Source organism: Aedes aegypti, chromosome 3 (genome assembly GCF_002204515.2).
Source record: "Aedes aegypti strain LVP_AGWG chromosome 3, AaegL5.0 Primary Assembly, whole genome shotgun sequence".
Classification (NCBI taxonomy): domain Eukaryota; kingdom Metazoa; phylum Arthropoda; class Insecta; order Diptera; family Culicidae; genus Aedes; species Aedes aegypti.
In genome coordinates, this window is record NC_035109.1 from 102897881 (window position 1) to 102918061 (window position 20181).

The 20181-nt window shown below is 40.4% G+C and overlaps 2 protein-coding genes across 2 annotated transcripts; one reads left to right on the forward strand and one right to left on the reverse strand.

Annotated features, from left to right (window-relative positions):
- Positions 1-1607: 1607 nt before the first annotated feature.
- LOC5563590 (40S ribosomal protein S6) lies at positions 1608-11641 on the reverse strand. Its single transcript, XM_001647881.2, has 3 exons — positions 11490-11641; positions 10842-11046; positions 1608-2640 (listed from the first exon to the last, which is right to left on the reverse strand). Exons 1-3 carry the CDS (start codon positions 11493-11495, stop codon positions 1811-1813), a joined length of 1041 nt encoding a protein of 346 aa, XP_001647931.1. The 5' UTR covers positions 11496-11641; the 3' UTR covers positions 1608-1810.
- A 6286-nt stretch (positions 11642-17927) lies between these two features.
- On the forward strand, positions 17928-19219 carry LOC5563592 (60S ribosomal protein L36). The gene is made up of 3 exons (XM_001647878.2): positions 17928-18036; positions 18248-18379; positions 18862-19219. The coding sequence occupies exons 2-3, from the start codon at positions 18257-18259 to the stop codon at positions 19078-19080; spliced, it is 342 nt and encodes a 113-aa protein (XP_001647928.1). The 5' UTR covers positions 17928-18036; positions 18248-18256; the 3' UTR covers positions 19081-19219.
- The last annotated feature ends 962 nt before the right edge of the window (positions 19220-20181 follow it).

Genomic DNA, 20181 nt, shown 5'->3' on the forward strand with positions numbered 1-20181 from the left:
TTCTTATTCTTCTTGACATTAACGTCCTCACTGGGACAGAGCCTGCTTCTCAGCAGGTTATGGACATCAAGAAACGAAAATCAAAATTAAAACAAAACAGTCAAAGGGATAACCAGAAACACGGTTATAGAGTAACTTGAAGTTTAAATAAAAAATGAACCTCGATTTTCCTTGCAATATCGTTCATATTAGCGGGGGGTGCACAATACTGAAAAGGGAAAAATCGCTTCAGTGAAACAATATACTGCTTCGCAACTAAAGATGGGACCAACTTCGCCATGTCGCGAGTCACTTCGCTATAGTGCGCATCTATGCCCTCCACCGTGTGCATTATGCGCACTATTGAAAATCTAGATGCGACGCGGCAAAGTTGGTCAAAAATCTAACTTCGCACGTTGGTTAACCCATTTTTCAACGCGAAGCAATATATTCTCCATCAAAAACCAGTTCAGTCGAATTATTAAAATAATCAGACACCCCTAGTTTTTTTCCATTTACCTGGAAATTCACCACCGAGAGTTGCATGCACTTTTTGACAGTACGATTGAGGTGAGAAACTGGATTGCATGAACGGCTCTAAAAGGAAGGGGCAACAGCAGATTAAGGTGAAACCTTGGCAGAATTTTAAAGCTGATGACAGCTTCTCTTATAATTAACTTTCCAGACACACTGTTATACAAGTTGTTTAAAAATATTTTCTTATCTTAATTTCGAATAGCTGAAACACGTGATGAGTTATGGTTTCAATAGAAACGTAAGCCTGACATGTATAATCAAATGATTGAAATTGAATAATTCTAACGCATTGGTCTATGTATTAACTTCCTAAACTAGCAAACGGTGTAGTTACTGAGTAAAACTGTATAAGGTTCTTTGTTAACGCAAAATTTACCAAAAATTAACTTCCACTTGGATGAAGATTTCGATATCCATGAAAATAATTATGATGCAAACTTCATAAAACAATATTCAGCAGACCATAAGACAGATCGACATTGTTCCTTCATAAAAAGCTTTTCTGACTTAATCGAACCTCTCTTTCGCAAATAACTTTGCTAAAATTATTACTTTCGCAACCTTTCTAGCTAAAGATACAAGATTTGGCCATCCTTTATCGGGCAACTCCCTAAAAGTGCTACGATAAATGAATCAGTTTGCTGTAATAATACGAAGAGAGCGATGATGAAGAGACCAAAGCTGGAAGGATACGATGGGCAGGGCATGTTGCAAGAATGCCGGACTCGCGTGGAGCGCAGCGAGCTAGTGGGAGGATTAAGTGCACAGCGATTTGGCGACTGTGGTGCAGAACCGAGGATGGCGATATGCGGCCACGAACCGAGTATTGTGGCGTGAAATTGTTGATTCAGTTTTTTGATGTTAACAAAATAATTGAATGAATGAACGATGAAGAGAAGTCAATCATTGCAAGTAAGTCATAATGAAAAATCAATGTCAAGAATAAAACTTAGAAGTGTACAACCCCGACTCGAGTGAAAAGGACCATGTTCGGAAAACTGAATTTAACTCGCTGTAGAATCATACGGAGGGAATCCCTATAAGCTGAAAACTTACATGAATTCCTCCGCATGAGTCACAACAGGTCCCACTTGAAGCGATTCAGTGCATTTTCAGCTTTCTAGTTACTATTCAATACAGCTTCGATCCGACAACGAGAATCCCTAAAAAAAACACAGGAATAAGATAATCCGCTCAATGCAGCCATCATTAGTTTCTTAACTCTGTATTTTTGTGGTTATCATTAAGATTAAATTACAAAGGAAAGCGCCCCGCTAGCGAAGTAGAGTGTTATTTACTTCTTCTTTTGTTTCTTCTCCTTCTTGGCCGCACTGGCATCACCCTTGGCGGCTTCCGGTTTCCTCTTGGGCGCTTCCTTCTTGGCGACGGCTGGCGCAGCCTTCTTCTCGACCTTCTTCTCCTTCTTGTCTCCGGCGGTCTTCTTACCGGTTTCGGCCTTCTTTTCTGCCTTCTTCGGTTCAGCCTTGGTCTTGGCCTTGGCGTCAGCCTTCTTGGCGGCCTCAGTGACCTTCTTTACTTCCTTCTTGGCCTCCTTCTTGGCGACCTTCTTGGCAGCCTTAGCAGCGGCCTTCTCCTTCTCCTTGTCGCGTTCCTCACCGACGGAGCTGCGCGAGTCACGCATCGAGGACAGACGGGACCGACGACGGATACGTTCCTGACGACGACGCAGGTGCAGGATCTTCATGTATTCGGCTTCGGCTTCCTTGCGGGACTCGACACGGCGCTTCTTGATTGCCAGACGATGCCTCTTGCGCTGCAGCACAACCGGAGTGATCAGACGCTGGATCTTGGGTGCCTTGGTGCGGGCCTTCTTGCCATCCTTCTCCGGGAGTGGGCGTTTCACGACGAACTGGCGGACATCATCCTCCTTGGTCAAGTTGTACAACTTGCGGATGTTGCTGGCGCGCTTAGGTCCCAGGCGACGGGGAACAGTGGTGTCGGTCAGTCCGGGAATGTCCTTCTCGCCCTTCTTGACGACGATCAGGGCCAGGGCAGACAGGTTCTGGTCAACGATGCAACCGCGAACCGACTTACGCTTGCGCTCTCCGGTACGACGTGGGCGATAGCAAGAGTGGCCCTTCTTCAGCAGCAGACGGACACGGGCTGTAAAAAGGAATTAAATGTTAAGAATTAGTCTGATTGGAAAAATAGGGCTGTGCTAGCGGAAATCAATTTAGAGACTTGGTCACTATTTTAATGCAAGTCTCTAAAAAGTTCATTTTTGATGGAAGCTCTCTAGGGAAAGTGTACCAGTTATGGCTATAGTGGTTCCCTATTTGGCCACACGTGAATTCCAAAATACTTTCACATTTTTAAATGTTTTAACAGCAAGATATAATTGATTTCAAACTACTAAGACACACGAAGTTTTTAAAAATTTGAAAACAATTGAATTATCGTCTATGGCGAAATAGACCATTATGTCCATAACTGGTACACCTACCATAGTCTCTTTTTAAGTAAATGATCTCTAAAGTTAATTCTTTCTTGGAGCAAAATTTAAGAGGCTACTGAGAAACCTTCAGAGACCATTACGCGATTATTCCAAATATTTTTTTTTCTGATCCCAGTAGTAAACATCCTAGGGGCCCAGATAGCCATAGCGGTAAACGCGCAGCTATTCAGCATGATCATGCTGAGGGTCGTGGGTTCGAATCCCGCTGGTCGAGGATCTTTTCGTAAAGGCAATTTTCTCGATTCCCAGAGTATCTTCGTACCTGCCACACGATATACACATGCAAAAATGGTCAATCGGCAAAGAAAGCTCTCAGTTAATAACTGTGGAAGTGCTCATAAGAACACTAATCTGAGAAGCAGGCTTTGTCCCAGTTGGGACGTAACGCCAGAAAGAAGAAGAAGTAAACATCCAGGAACTTTTCTAGTGATTTCTCCAGATTTCTTCTGGAATACCTACAGGGATTCCTCCAAAATTTCTCCCAGAAATTCTTGCATTGATTTTCCAATTGATGTTTCGTGGAATTTCTTCAGAATTTGCTTTAACGTTACTATCTCCAGTAATTTCACTTGTCCTAAAGAATTTCCAAGAGACTACCAAAGTAACCAAATAGCACTTTAATTCGCCCTCCGTGCTAATGAAGGGCTTTTATAGAGCTGACATACCCTATTTTTTTTCCCTCATCTGTAGAGCCTTTTAACCACTGCTTCCATTATTTAGGAATATTGTGGTATGACCCATATTTTATTTGGTGCTCATCAAATATCCTTTCACAATTGAGATGTGATAGACATTGGTTGATGTGTCACACTGTCCCAACTGGGCACAACTCGTTTTATAAAGTCTATTACCCTATTTAACCTTGCCAAATTTCCAAGGGCTTTAATAACCCTTTTCCAAATGTTAACGTTCTTTGATTAAGCAATGCTCCGCAGTTGCAGAGTAAATGCTCAGCAGTTTCGTCTTCAGCTTGACAAAAACGACACTCAGAGGATTGTATTTTTCCTATATTTTTAAGATGATACCTACTTGGGCAGTGACCGGTCATCAGGCCAGTTATTACCCTAAGATTTCCTTTATTAAGATTCAGTATAGCCCGGGCTTTAGCTAGACTGGGTTTTATGAATCTTTTCACTTGCTTGGATGTATCCGTGGCGTTCCAATTGGATTCTACCATGGACATTTCCCAATTTTTCAGTTTCATCCTGAGAGTGCACTCAGGAATACCACAGAACGGTTCAGGGCCGACAAAGCTCGAAGCTGCACCCTGTCTTGCTAGATTGTCGGCGATTTCATTCCCCTCAATTCCACAATGGCCGGGCACCCAGTACAATGTAACTTCGTTCCTACTGGCCAATTGCTTCAAAGAAAGAATGCATTCCCACACTAACTTTGATCTACATGTGAATGCCTTTAGAGCATTCAAAGCTGCTTGACTGTCTGAGAAAACACAGATCTTTGCAAACCTATAGTTTCTTTTGAGACAAACATTTGTACAGTCAATGATGGCTTGTATTTCAGCTTGGAACACAGTGGGACTGCGCCCCATAGCGATTACCTTGCTGATACCAGGGCCGAAAACTCCAGCTCCGGTATTGTCGCCCATCTTTGACCCGTCGGTATAAAACACAATAGAACCTGCACGTAAACTTGGCCCACCAGAATGCCAAGTATAGCGGCTTGGTTTAACCACTTTAAAGGGAAAATCATAGTTGGTCTTCGTTGTCATCCAATCTTCTATTGTTTTGTTATCTGAATTCAAATTGAATTCCTTGATGATTTTCATGTGACCAATCAAATCACCATCTAGTATTTTATTATAACGAATAAACTGCAAGGCATTTTTTGCAGCTTGCAGTTTAATGAATTGATGCAAAGGCAGTATATTAAGAAGGGCATCCAAGGCAACCGATGGTGTACTTTTCATTGCCCCTGTCATTGATATACAAGCAAGTCTCTGCAACTTAGCCAGCTTCTTCTGAGCGGTTACCTCATTTGTCTTGGGCCACCATACCAGTGAAGCATAACTAATTTTTGGTCGAACTATTGCTGAATAAATCCAGTTTACCATATTAGGTCGCAGTCCCCAAGTTTTTCCTAGGGCTTTATTGTAGACCCATAGGGCATTAGTACCCTTACTTATGACCTTGCTCAGATGAGAGTTCCAGTTCAATTTCTTATCCAAAGTAACACCAAGGTGTTTAACTTCTTCCGAAAATTGAATTTGAACTCCATTCAAAGAAGGCTGTATAAGCTTTACCTTTTTCCTTCTGGTAAAAGGCACGATAGTAGTTTTTGAAGGGTTTACGTTTAACCCCTCTTTCCTACACCATTTGAGAGTAATGTTTAACGCAGTTTGCAACCGATCGGAAATCGTGTTATCAAACTTTCCACGAACCAAGATGGCCACATCGTCGGCATATCCAATTACCTCAAAACCTTGATCTATTAAATTTCTAAGGAGTTCGTCTACTACAAGAGACCACAGTAAGGGCGATAAAACTCCTCCTTGAGGACATCCCTTCGTAGATCTTATAGATATTTGCGCACCTCCTAGATCAGCAGAAATTGTGCGACCCTTGAGCATGGTCATAACCCATTCGATAACACTTTTATCCAAGCCCCTTGCTTCCATGGCTGAACTCATAGAGCTATAGGATGCATTATCGAATGCTCCTTCAATATCGAGAAAAGCAGCCACGGCTATTTCTTTGGCTTTAAGAGATTTCTCGATTTTATTTACCAGCGACTGCAGCGCCGTAATGGTAGATTTACCTGATTGATACGCAAATTGGTATTTACAAAGAGGCATTTCTATTAAACTTGTTGACTTGATGAAGTCATCAATTATTTTTTCCATTGTCTTTAAAAGAACAGAGGAAAGGCTTATAGGTCTAAAGGCTTTGGGAGTTGTTTTATCCTTTCTTCCAGCTTTTGGAATGAAGACAACTCGGACCTTTTGCCACGCTTTTGGAATATATGAAAGCGCAACACTTGCTTTGAATATTTCGGTTAAGAGCGGACAAAGCGTCTCTTTTCCTTGTTGCAGTAAGGCTGGGAAAATATCATCTTTCCCGGCAGATTTGAAAGGCTGAAAAGAACTCAATGCCCATTCGACCCTCGAAGGCGTGAAGATTTCACAAGCTTTCTGATAGGCATTTATCGACCATACATGTCTTGCCTCATCTGAGACCTGTTCTTCATCCGAATATGGGATCGATTCAGGGAAATGAGTTCTCATCATTACTTCCAGTGTTTCAGAAGAGTCAACAGTATAACTGCCGTCTTCTTTTTTAAGGCAACCTAGACCATTTGAATGGTCTTTTGGAAGGACTTTGTGCAGCCTTGCAGCTGCAGGAGCGTTGTTGATGGTTTCACATACCCGTCTCCAGTCCTTACGTTTGGCGTGCCTTAGTTCTCTGTTGTATTCTGTTAGGGCTTTTTTGTATTCAACCCAATCTAAAGTGATCTTTGCTCTATTGAACAACCGCCTGGATTTCTTCCTCAATCCTGCCAGCTTGTCATTCCACCAAGGCACATCCCTGTTAGGTGACCTTTGTTGAATAGGACAGCTAGCATGATAAGATGAGACCATTTGGTCAATGATCCCATCAGAGGCATTTTCCAGTTGTGAAACAGTCGTGAACTGTTCACCGTTATACGAATTCTTATTCGTTAAATGAAAACGATAGAGATCCCAATTGGTTTTCTTCGGGTTTCTATAGCTTTCTGTTATTTCTGATCCAGCTTCAAAATCGAACCGGATTTGTTTATGATCTGACAATGATTCTTCATCAGAAACATGCCAGTTCACAATCTTCTCCGATAACAAGTCGCTACAGATCGTGAGATCAAGAACCTCTTGTCGGATAGAGTTTACAAAAGTAGGAGAATCACCTCTATTACATATGTCTATGTTGTTAGACGACATGTAGTTTAAAAGATCTTCTCCTCTTTTATTAATATCGGGTGCTGCTCCAAATTGTATGATGGGCATTTGCATCGCACCCTATTATAAATTGGGCATTAATTTTCTTACAGTAGTTGACAAAATGAACGACAGAGCATGGAGGCACATCTTCAACATCTCCAGGAAAGTAAGCAGAAGCAATACATACCTCCGTTTTCCCACGGATAGTTGGCACCTCTACTTTGATCGCAACAATGTCTCTACGGATAAATTCTGTAATTGGGACAAATTTTGTGTCCCTATTTACAAGAATAGCCGTCCGTGGTTTGGACTGAGTTTCGTCGTACAAAACTCTACAACTGCTCGAAGGGCAACCAAGTACCCTTCCATTATTTACCCAGGGCTCTTGAATTAGTCCCACATTGATATTTTCCTTGGTGAACCTTCTGCTGAGCACTGCTGATGCGCCCTTTGCATGATGAAGGTTCACCTTGATAATTTTGATTCGATTCATATTACATTAACATGCTCCCACTCGTATCAAGCCTCTGATTTGAGGCTAAATATGAGTAGCCGATTATTTCGGAGAAGTACAAGGTCAACTGCGCCATTGCTCCGGGTAGCACAGTAAGGGCATAATACTGTGAAGGGTGCCCTGGTACTCCACAGGCACCGTTCACGGTTAGGTTTCTTTTGACCCCCCTAACCATTCATTCCTAGGCACGGTATGCTTTTAGCCGCATGACACCATGAATTAGGGGCCACCTGTATGATGGACTTATACCACCGGAACAGGCAATCCGTAGTGTTATTTCTAGCCTTGTTGCAATCGGCTACCGACACTACACGGCTATCTAGGCTATTCGAATATAGAAGCTGATATTGAGGATCAACTTCCATTGAGGCCGAATAGCCGGCAAATGACATACCCTATATAAGCCGTTCTTCTTCTTCTTCTTCTTTCTGGCATTACGTCCCTACTGGGGCAGAGCCTGCTTCTCAGCCACAGTTATTAACTGAGAGCTTACTATGCCAATTGACCATTTTTGCATGCGTATATCGTGTGGCAGGTACGAAGATACTCTATGCCCTGGGAAGTCGAGAAAATTTCCAAACCGAAAAGATCCTCGACCGGTGGGATTCGAACCCACGACCCTCAGCTTGGTCATGCTGAATAGCTGCGCGTTTACCGCTACGGCTATCTGGGCCCCATAATATAATAAGCCGTATGACAGCCCTATAAGCCCAAAACGGCGAATTAACGGGCTAGTGGTTACTTGGGTATGTCAATATTTCCTCCAGATATGTTCCCACTAGTCCTATTTTTAATTTCTCTAGTTAGTTATACACTAGGAGTGTATAACTAGATACCTTTCCTACACTCAGGCAAATGGACTATCGATAAACATAGGAACCCCTTATGAAAATTCGCCACAAGAAATCGGATTGAAATTCATAAATTTGCCTTATGAAACCAGAATTTCAAAACAAAAAACGTTTTTGCGGCAACCTGAAATCGAACCAAGAACCTTGCGATCGACAGGACCGAGCGTACACCACGCGCCTATCGACGCCTTGAAGTGAAGTGATGCTAAAACGATACATAATGCGTTCGTACTGCAATAATTGTTCCACCTTTCATAAGGCAAAATGTATGAAATTCGATAGTCCAGTTCGCTGCGTGTATAGAAGCTCTTCCAAAGAAATCCACAAAGGTTGGTTCCAGAATTTTTAAAGAAATTTTAAGGGATTCTTCCGAGAAACCTACAATAATTCCTACACCGATTTGTCCAGTTAATCTCCTGACATTTTCATATGATTTCCGTCGAAAAATCATCCAAGGTTACTCTCATAAATTGCTCCAGAAACTCTTCAAGAAAATCTATCGTCTTAAGAAAAAACTTACTACCTACTTGAACTTCAACACATCACTTAACTTTTGCAAAAGAAAAATTAAAATACTAAAAATCACTAGTAAGGCGAGCAAACACATTTAAATTCGAATGTATTGCTTATTAAAGTTTAAAGGTATTTGTTCGCCTTACTAGTGATTATTATTTTTTTCTTTTGCAAAAGTAAAGTGAAGTGTTAAAAATCGAGTAGTAGTTTTTTTTCTTTAAAATACTCTAAAAATCCCTTCCATGTTTTTATTTTAAGTGTAGCTACTCGTCCTTATAATTTTAATTGAATTTCCATCATAATTTTTCCTGGGACTTTCGTCTACATTTTACCCAATGATTCCTTCAAACATTTCTCTAGTAATTTGTAAAATCTTTATGTTCATTCTCTTTTTCCCATGGTAGCTCCAGAGCTTGATTTTCGACAAACTTGAATACTATGCGATAGTTAGTAGGTTCCACATTCATCAGATTAATCCAACATTCAACAATTATAAGCGGGACAGAAGTGGAAGTCCAGAAATCTCGTAAAACGATGATCATATTTGAATCTTCCTACAGTACTATCTCCCTACATAATATTTGAACCCCCCACAGCAGAATTTCGGGGGGCCCAGATAGCCGTAGCGGTAAACGCGCAGCTATTCAGCATGACCATGCTGAGGGTCGTGGGTTCGAATCCCGCTGGTCGAGGATCTTTTCGTAAAGGAAATTTTCTCGATTCCCAGGGCATAGAGTATCTTCGTACCTGCCACACGATATACACATGCAAAAGTGGTCAATCGGCAAAAGAAAGCTCTCAGTTAATAACTGTGGAAGTGCTAATAAGAACACTAATCTGAGAAGCAGGCTTTGTCCCAGTTGGGACGTAACGCCAGAAAGAAGAAGAAGACAGCAGAATTTAACAACCGGTGATCCGCGGACTTTTAGGGGGCCGCACAGTGGCGCATGGCCGGACAAAACCTCAAAAAATCATGTTCTCAAAATCACTTGTTAATTTTTTTATAGACTTCTATATCATTCAGTGATGGTCTCTCAAAATTTGACAGTGATCTGTTTTGTTTTCGATTTTTGGCAGCATCGTAAGTGCGGGGAAGTCAGCATTATTGGACTGCTGAAATTTCTTCAACTATGGTTTACCTACCAAACTTCAAACAGCTGTATCTCAACGAAATCAAAACTAATTTAAGCTCAATAAATTGCATTTGAAAGCGTACCCGGATAAAAAATACAATACAAAAACAATATAACGTATTGCAACAGTACTATTCAATACATTGGAAATACAATACAGCCTATAGGCTTAAGCCTTTGATTGGACTATAATTATATAATGTTTAACAAATTGAGTTGTTAGTTGTAGCAAAAAATGTTCATCGCAATCTTCCTCCAACATTTTGATAAGTTTTTTTTTTTGGAAAAACAAATCAAAGAATTCCTGAAAGAAACTTAGAATTATTCGAATAGCTCCTGAAGGTATTCTTAGAGACAATCCTGGTTGACCCCTGAACAACAATTCTTTTGGATATCCTAAGAAATCCTTGGAGGCATATCTGGAGTTGTATTTTTGATTATTCTAAACGCGAATATTGACGGAATTTCTAATGATTCTGTGATTACGTTTTAAGAAAAAAAACAGGTTAATTCTTAAAAGTAAATTCTTAAATTCCTAATCGAAATTCTTGAAGGTATTTCTTAGGAATTCCGTAGAAACAATCACTAATTGAATTCCTAGAGATATCTTTAGATTAGTATTTAGAAGAAACTTTCTCATAGATGTACCTGCAAATAGGTTTTCTAATACAATTTCTGGACAAATGCATACAATACTATGAGCAGTAATCGCAATGTCACAAAGAATTCCTAAGAAATTGCTGGTCACATTATATTAGGAATCATTCATCTCTGGGTTCCTCAGGTCAGGTTTCTTTTTGTTCTCTTGATTCTTGTTTAATCTCTTTTCCCCAGTTAAGAGATCTCCAAAACATTTTAAAAACAATGAGCCGCTACAAGCCCTGGACAATAAAGTAAGGATACTCACTGTTGGTCAGGACGCCCTGCTTCATGGGGAAACCCTGCTTGTCGTTTCCTCCGGCAATCTTGAAGACGTATCCCTTCCACTCGTCTCCGAGATGGTCAGCGGTGATTTCGGCGCCCATACGCTTGTCGTAGAAGTGACGCAGCTTGTGGTCGTCCATGACCTCGAAGGTCTTCTGGGCCCCGGTAGCGGGAAACGATACGTTCAACTGCGGAAGGGATTGGAACTTGCATTAGCTCAAGACACCGGATACAAAACAATCAGTAGAGGTTAATCAAAACATTTAGCTCCCGGCTTCTGTGGCCTCCGGTGGTTCAAAATATCCTTCCGAAATGGTTCATTATCCCATTAGCTGTCCACTTTCATACCATCACTTGAAACAGTCCATTTTATTCGATTGAATTTTTCCATCTTCCAACTTTTCATGGCATTTCTTCACCATCCTTCCCATGACAACTTTGGCAGCTAGCCCTCGAAGGAAACACGCGTTGACACAATCACAAAATCCGATTTTTCGTTCCGAATTTCTCCGCATCCAGCCAACCCTGCACAACCAACAAATCGCACAGCACACGATTACGCCATTTATGAACCACCGGTCAGCCAAATTCGTCCGCAAAACCACAAAATTTCACAAAAATCGGCCCGTACCTTCATTTTACACGTCTATTTCCATACACTCGCCGAGAGTAAAAAGGCTGTCAAATTCGGGCGCTGCGCCGATGGTAGTACTAGCTTAAGCGGCCGCCAGTCAACTTCCGTTTTCCGTCTGTCATTCACGGGGAATGTCAAAACCAATGTTCGAAAGGCAGCGGCGCTGCGTGTTTTTTCGAACACACGGAAAACACGATGAATAAAATATTATTTTTAATTATTATTATTATTTGCAATGGGGGTTTGCATATGAAGGGTATGTGCGAAATCAATGGATTGTCGTCAATCTTTATTCTTATTGAAAGTACGATTATTTCATATCCAATCCATAACCCAGACACATACTTTACATGGGCGGCTTCAATGGAGTATATTGATTGGACAAATCATATTAATGAACGTTTTTGGTTTTCCTTGTTATATTCAATCATGATCAAAAATAAAGAAGAAAGGTTTATTGTATAGATTAATAGACATATTACGACAGCCTCAATATGCGGTATGATTAAAAAAATAATTATAATAAGCAGGTGAAGCAGACGAACCAAAAATTGCTTGTTGAGGCAACTCGTTTTGGTCTTATTCTCATCACATCTCTGTGGGCAGTGAGGTGGGTAGTTCATCAGTCGGTTATCGTCCTGGTCATCGTTTATTACTGTAATATTCTCTGCATAAAAGTAGATTAAGTTATAACAATATCATAGAGTTGATTTTCAGCCATAATTACCTTCCAATTCAAACAAAATATCGCTGAACAAATGCAGCTTATTTAGATCACCACCGCGAAAACTTTTTACGGACGCCATGTTTTTACACAATGTGCTTCAGAAGAATGTATACATTGCACATACTTTGAATACGTTTCAAATGGCGTATATGTGCTGCAAATAGAAGGTATTTATTACTATCATAGTGTGTATATGGCACATATAAAACTAATGATTTTGGAAATTAAAGCAACGTATGTGCAAATCCACATTAATTCAAGGGAGCCATTTTCTTGAGTGTAGTTGCACGAATTTTTAGATTCTAATGAAATTGTTCATTTGCTAGATACAATTTGCACATTCACTAAAATCAGCAGGCGTATGCTTTGAAAACTATTTATGACGTTTCGAAATAGTTCAAAGCTGTTCAAAGCAGTCAAATAGATTGAACCAAAACTTTTTCATAGTTAAGTTTATTTGAAAGCAACCAGCATTGATGTAAAAATTATGCACCATCCAGTTACACCCCACTAACAGACTTCTTTTCCGGACAAACGATCTTTGAAACCGTGAACGGCAACCAATAGCCATCAGCCGTAAAGCTCATCGGGGAGGATTACCTTTGAGAAACTATTGTTTACTGGATCCAAAATGATAGAATCATCGTCTTCGGAATCAGATCCGATTCAGGACGTAATCGATTAGCGATTTGGCATTCCTCCTAACGAAAGAACTATCAGCAACTTTATCTTAGTCAATCTTAATCGATGTCTAAAGTTCTGACTCAGAACTCTTCATTTAGAGGTATTAATTCTGCACCAGACACTGGGGCATTCTTTCGATGGCGTTTTCAGAAATGTTCGGATTGCATTCCTAGACAAAGTGAATTTGGTTTACCAGTGGGTAAGTCATTATGTTGGGAGCCATGCACAAATTATGTCACGCTCCAAATGGGGAGGGCGGCAAGCCAAGCGTGGCAGTTCTTACAAAATTGTTTTGGGGCTCATACAAAAAGCGAGTCAAAAACGGGAGAGGGCGGTAAAATTGAACGCAGCATTGTTTGTGTTCCATCGCTTATGCCAATCGTTCGCACAAAATCAAAACAAAGACGAAAAAAGTTAGTATCGAAGCATACTGTAAAACTGCAATGTGGGTTTAATTGTGAGGTGTGCAAATGTTCACTGTGCAAAAATTTTCTGCACAGTAGTCTAATAAGGTGCAAAATTCTCAATATTTATTCAGCTTTTTACGAGCGGTCATGGACTTATCCACGGGGTTTTTATTTATTGTCGATTTTCTTTTTCTTTTTCGCTATAAATGCGGGCCGTGTTTAATATCGTCTCGCTTATTTTAAATTCTCGTCAAACTACGGTGGTAACGCGCAGCTCAAGATCGCGCAAAACTGCGGAATAATAAAACGTCATTTTCTGTTGATGTTTTTCCTGTTATAGTTTTTGTTTGTTTTATCTTCGCCCACCGAACCGGTTCGGTTAATCAACATTCAATCTTTCTCTGCTTTTAAGTATTGTGACGACAAAACCCCTCGTTTAGACTACCTTCACCAGAACAGCGCTACAACATAGATGACAAATGACATAGATGACAAATGACATTACCGATAAACGACAGACGTCTATTGGGAGTTCAACCAAAATATCCTTCGTCATCTAGGCTTTGTGAAAGTGTAAAATTTCCTAAAACTATTTTCTTGAGAATCTCTTTGAATTCGTGATAATAATTAAGCAGAAAAAACACACTTGAATAGGGTCTTAAAATGTTTAATGAAATCATGTTTTCATTTAATAACACGAAAGACCATGTTACTACAATTACTTTAGCAATTTTTCCCGCTCAAATAACGGCTATATCATATTAAAACTTATATTTAAAAATAGGGTCCTAAAGCCCTGTCCCAATTTTAGAGCCAAACGCTTAAGTTTAGCGCAATAACACATGTTTACTCAATTTTCTAATGTTTTCCGTTTGTTTGAGTCCAAAAAACATTTTTTTAGATTTTGTCACACTCCTTGGCTTAAACTCAAATTTTGGGTTATTTTGTTTTCCGTGTCCCTTCCGAAATGTCAGATAGGATCAACCCCAGTGGTAAAACTACAACCCCTGTGGTGTTTTTGTCGACTAAGCGAACGTCAAACATGATCTTAAGTGTCAAGGTTCATTTATGGACCCAATTTTTAAATTAAGGTTTAAACATGATACAAACGTTATTTGAGCGGGAAATATTGCTAAAGTAGTTGCAGTAAGATGCTCTTTCGTGTTATTAAATAAAAACAAGATTTCATTACAAATTTTAGGACCCAATTGGATCCATAAATGAACCTTGACACTTGAGATCATGTTTGACGTTCGCTTAGTCGACAAAAACACCACAGGGGTTTTAGTTTTAACACCGGGGTTGTTCCTATCTGACATTTCGGAAGAGACACGGAAAACAAAATTCACCAAAAAACTTGAGTTTAAGCCAAGGGGTGTAACAAAATCTAAAAAAAAACATAAAAAAATGTTTTTATACTTAAACAAGCGAAAAACATTAAAAAATTGAGTAAACATGTGTTTTTGGCCTAAACATAAGCGTTTGGTACTAAAATTAGGACAGGGCTTTAGGACCCTATTTGGAAATTGATCTCGGTAAACGGTTTTTTCGAGAACCCAACAGCTGATACCTCGGTAATTATTTGCCGAATCTTGATACAACTTTTACCGAGATTTCGGTAAACGTCTACCGAATCTCGGTAACGTTCGCCGAGATCTCGATAAAAAATTAGGTTTGCCGAAATCTCGGTAAAGTAAGTACCGAGATTCGGTATTGAGAATTACCGAAATCTCAGCTGTTGGGTTCTCGACGAAACGTTTTGCTGAGGTCAGTGAAATAATTTAAGTGTGAAGCACTATCTCTGAATTTGTTCGTAAGTAGAATCCTCAATATTATTCCGTCGTTGTGGATAAACGAGTTGTTCTTTTTATATAGAGTTATTGATCAATTCGGTATATGCCACACTAGAAAATCGTGATCCAATCTTTCTAATTTCTGAGTAACGGTCACCAAATTTGTGAGTTTATATTACTTTATTACATACAGAACTCTAATAAATTCCATTATTGTAGCTTGAAGCTAAACAGCCCTAACTTCTGCGTTTGCTGTCTGAAGTTGGTGCACCCTAACCCCACAAATATTATGAAATATAAGTTTTCCGGTATTATCTTTCTGAAAGCTCTAATAATCCTACACACCAGCGTCACTGAATCTGGAGTCATGGCCGAAATCATACGAAAAATTCGGCATGAACACGCTTCAATAAACACCGTGTATTCGTGACAAATATCAAGAGGTGATTGTATACGCATTGAATACGCATAGTGTTGCTCTCAAGTTTGCTTTTGAAAATTGTTGAAATATCGAAGAAAAAAAATTAACTTCCGGCTATTCATATTCATCAGTACTATCCGCTTTAAAATGAGTGATTAAATCGTAATAAACATCGCAAGTTAACGGATTAACTACTGCAAAACTAAAATACTCGAGTCTGCTTCAATCATTGACACCATTGTTCTTTGTTATCTCGGACAAAACATGCACTATGAAAGCTGCTCAATTCTATCACTGTAAAACAAGAATTGTTCATCGTATGCGGTAAATATTGCAATGCATTCCACGCCAGCTGTGTAGGCTTGAAAGAAAATGCACTGAGAGTGTTATCTAAAAACATAATCTGGCTCTGCGATGATTGCTTGCAAATGTTCTGTAACGATTGTTTTCGTGACTTAATGGATGATCTACAACAGCCCGTAGAAGTCCAAACTGAAGATCGTGAAGCTAAAATCATGAAGGATGTGGACGAATTGAAAGCACAAGTGGCTGAGATAGTTAAAATATTATCGCTTGCTGATGGATTGCATAAGTAAACACCGCCGAAACAGTCTTCAACACCGATGTCATCTCCTGAATGCGATGGCGCGACCAACTCAACGAACAATAGTACTAGCTATGTGAATCGTTCGTGTCGCGATCATGGCAGAGATCATTCTTTCTCATTACTATTGTCTAATGTCGATCGACGAGTAACGGAACAAGACATTGATAGGCTTGTGTTTGAGCAGCTCGATATTTCAAACGATGAATGTTTCAAAGTTACGAAACTTGTATCGAAATGGAAGGCATGCGAGGAGCTAGATTACATATCATTCAAATCAGATCTCGACGAGAAGTGGAGAAAGGCAGCTATAAGCACACTCAGAAACACGGGTAGTCACAGAATGACTAAATTTTAGTAATTTATGACTATTTTCTATCTACCTCTCTTTCATCCTGCAGGGAATTTTATGCCTATTTGTCAATTCGCCTGGGTCGAAGCATCGCTAAGCTTCAACCCATTCGAAATGACAGATAGTGTGAAAATTCACAGCAGAATGAAAGAGAGGCAGATAGAAAATAGTCATTAATGCATAAACTTTAGTAATTCTGTGACTATTTTTTTTCTGAGTGCACCGATACTTGGCCACGCGAAGTGAAATGCCGCGAATTCATCAACCAGCAAAGGAATGCATGGAGCCCTTGAGAATGGACAAAATTGAGAGTGCACTAAAAAGTCAACGTTTAATGATGAAAACGCAGTAGTGATTCGATTGTTTTTACTTATGTTTTGTTGTTGTTTGTCATAAACTTTTTCCTTTTTGTTTTGTTAACTAGATATTGCAATTTTAGGAAAAACCTTCCGTTTTACGGATCAACGAAAAGCTACCGCAGCTGTCACATCACTGATTTGCACTGGTAAATTATCAGTAGGTTTCAATGATACCTTGGATACCGTTTTGATGATCGTTGTTTGTTGCTATTTTTCATAGCGTTTTCTCTTTCAAGCATACTATGATTAATTTGTTTGCTTCAATGATGGAATGATTTTGAAGCCTGCGGTAGAACTTTGACAGCTGCGGTAGAACTCTGCGGCTACCGCAAACCGGAAAATTTTCTTAACATCCGTAATATAAGATTTGGGAGCAAAAGAGCCTGTTGATTTGATGTACATAAATAAACCAAATTTCTTTCTGTTTGTGTTATCACTGTCTTTACGATTGCTAGGGTGTTTAATGTATTTTGGGCAGAGCGTTACGCGTATATAATTTGGCCACCTCCATTTGATTTTGCCATAAATAGCCAAATTGTATACGCGTAACGCTCTGTCCAAATTACTTTGATCACCCTACCACAGACAAACAGACGTCACACTCTCATCATTGGCCATCGACCACCTTTTTAACGGTCGGTTCAAAAATATGGTAGGTGGCCGATTCACCACCCGCAGCGCTCGCATCGTTTTTGTTCGTGTTTGACGTTTGCACACTACCGCCATCTGTTGGCCTATCGGCCAAACACACCGATTTTAGCATTGGGCGTACATGTCCTCGTGACTATGATTTTGATCGACATTTGTTATAAGTGTTACGTCTGTTTGTCTGTGACCCTACCTTGGGGTTAATAAGGATTGTCTTTCTAAAATTTATTGCAAGCACCGAACAACGATTTCAAATTAGATTAGAAAATACGAGTAGAATGCATTTGCTCAGCCGGAAAGAACGTGAAAAAGCAAGGAAACGTCTCATAAAATGCCTTATTGACACATCGAACTACCTCTCTTCTATATACCTTGGTTCAAACGGCTCATTTAAATGCATCGCACGAGTCGCCGCTTTCTAGTGCCGCGTCGCCTATCAATGTTCGAAAATAAGCTGACGTTTGTCAAACGCACTTCCGCTCCGCAGCTCTTCTAGTACCGCACCGCAGCTCGCTTCAACATTCTTTTCCGGCTGTCATTTACACCGAGGTAAGACGTGATTCCGTGCGGTCTCGATTTCAAAACGTCGAATTATTTGCAAAGAAATGGATATGATTCCATTTTTTCTGTGCCAATTGGTTGCTGGAATACAGTTCCGTGGAAATCGTTCATTTTGCGGCGGTGAAATCGCGAAACCGCCTTGAAAATAAGTAGTGTTATTGTTAGTGTCTCATCGCTTTTTAATCTCACACTTCTGCAGGAGGAAAACATGGCTCCCCGATACGAAATCTGTGTCGGTCTTAACAAAGGCCACAAGACCACGAAGCTGAGGCAGCTGCAGTACCGCGGCGATCGCAAGGTCAAGGGAATCCGCCCGTCCCGTACAAAGGGAGTAAGTATCAAATTTTGGTATAATTCTAAACTAGTTTGACGCCATTCAGAGGAATGGCGTCCTCAATAGGGTGCCCCGAAATTTCACCGTCATAAAACTAGAGGGCTTAACCAGTTAACGGTAGCTAAGGATGCTAAATCAATATATTGTATGGGGGAGTTTCTCAGAGCTCTCCCTATACATTGGTGCATCCTTAGTTACCGTTTTGGAGGTTGAGCCCCTATTGCCTGACATTGAAATTTTGGGACAACCTAGTCCTCAACAATGATGAAACACTCCTTAATCCATTCACAGACCGTATGTATTTTCCTGTTGGCTGCCAGGTGGCCAACATTCTGTTGGTTTGCCGCGGTGGTTCAACTCGTTAAATCGTACACTATGGTTAATCTTTGGTTCTGACCGATATTCATTAAAGAGTTCTGTAGCTCACCCTATTGGAAGCCATAGAATCTAATTCCGGTTCTAAATTCTTTCACCCACAGATCCAAACCAAGCACACCAAGTTCGTCCGCGATTTGGTACGGGAGGTCGTTGGTCATGCCCCGTACGAGAAGCGCGGTATGGAATTGCTGAAGGTGTCCAAGGATAAGCGCGCCCTGAAGTTCCTGAAGCGTCGCCTCGGAACGCACATCCGCGCCAAGAGGAAGCGTGAGGAACTGTCCAACATCCTGGCCCATATGCGTAAGGCCGCCCACAAGTAAGCTGCTGCAGCATTGGCTTGTGCGTGAGAACTTTACACCGTTCGCTCTGTTTGTAATTTAAGGATTACTACATCCCAAAAACCTTCTGTGAAGAAAAAGTACCCTTTAAAATATAAACAAAATCGTTTACTGAATCAGCTATGCTACGGGGACTTGTTCTGTTGATATCCGAAAACCAGGTTTTATTGTGAATTCATGTTCCCATCACAAAATCATATTCAGGGAGTAGGTCTCTAGTTTAATTAAGATTCTAAGGGTCTGTCTCAATTGGTGAATTAAATTAAAATCGAACTTAAAAATGACAGTTCGAAAATCATTTCCCCTCCAACTTATTATTCAAATGTGAAATTTAATTTTTATCTGGTCCAATTCATTTTCGTTCCTCCACATAGAAGGGTATTGTCGCACCGCCACCAAATCGGACAGCGCACAACTCACTTGCAACGCGCTTCAACTCGGCGCGTTTTGAAACTGGATTTTAGCGTAGCGCTGTATTCTTACGATTTCTATCAATATAGCGCACTGTTCAGATGTTAGTCGGACTCTCGGGGATAAAACAAAATCCTTAATATTACCTAGTTTGTATGTTCATGTTTTTTTTCTTTGTGTTTTTCGTGCCGGAAAAAAGTACAGAGGAAAGGGTACGAGAAGCAAATTTAATTTTATACTTGTTAGATATAAGTAAGCCATGACTTTGGTTTAAATAAATTTTTCACTTTCTGTTCACACGTTAAACGAACAAGTCGTTTTCTTTCTTATCTGAAGATACAATAGGTTATGGGCCTATCGTTTTCAAGCCGAAGCTCTGAAAATTCAAGATGAATTCCGGAAGTCAAGCAGGATCAAGCGGCAGTTCCGTGCAAGGGATTTCAAGTCTGCCAGGAATCGAGCGGTTATCCGGACGAGAGAACTGGGCTACGTGGAAGTTTGCCGTTCAAACGTACCTCGAGCTGGAAGATCTCTGGGAAGCCGTCAAGCCTGCGCTGAGAGAGGACGGAACGTACGAAGCCGTGGAACCTGCGAAGGACCGGAAAGCAAGAGCCAAGGTAATTCTTCTCCTCGAACCGGTGAATTATGTTCACGTAAAGGAGGCGAAAACGG

Excerpts from the sequence above, each read along its gene's own strand:
- LOC5563592 (XM_001647878.2), top strand. The coding sequence starts at position 18,257 with ATGGCTCCCCGATACGAAATCTGTGTCGGTCTTAACAAAGGCCACAAG. Across the intron at positions 18,380-18,861 it reads GCCCGTCCCGTACAAAGGGA|ATCCAAACCAAGCACACCAA; the intron begins GTAAGTATCAAA and ends TTTCACCCACAG.
- LOC5563590 (XM_001647881.2), bottom strand. Across the intron at positions 2,641-10,841 it reads GCAGGGCGTCCTGACCAACA|CCCGTGTCCGTCTGCTGCTG; the intron begins GTGAGTATCCTT and ends TCCTTTTTACAG.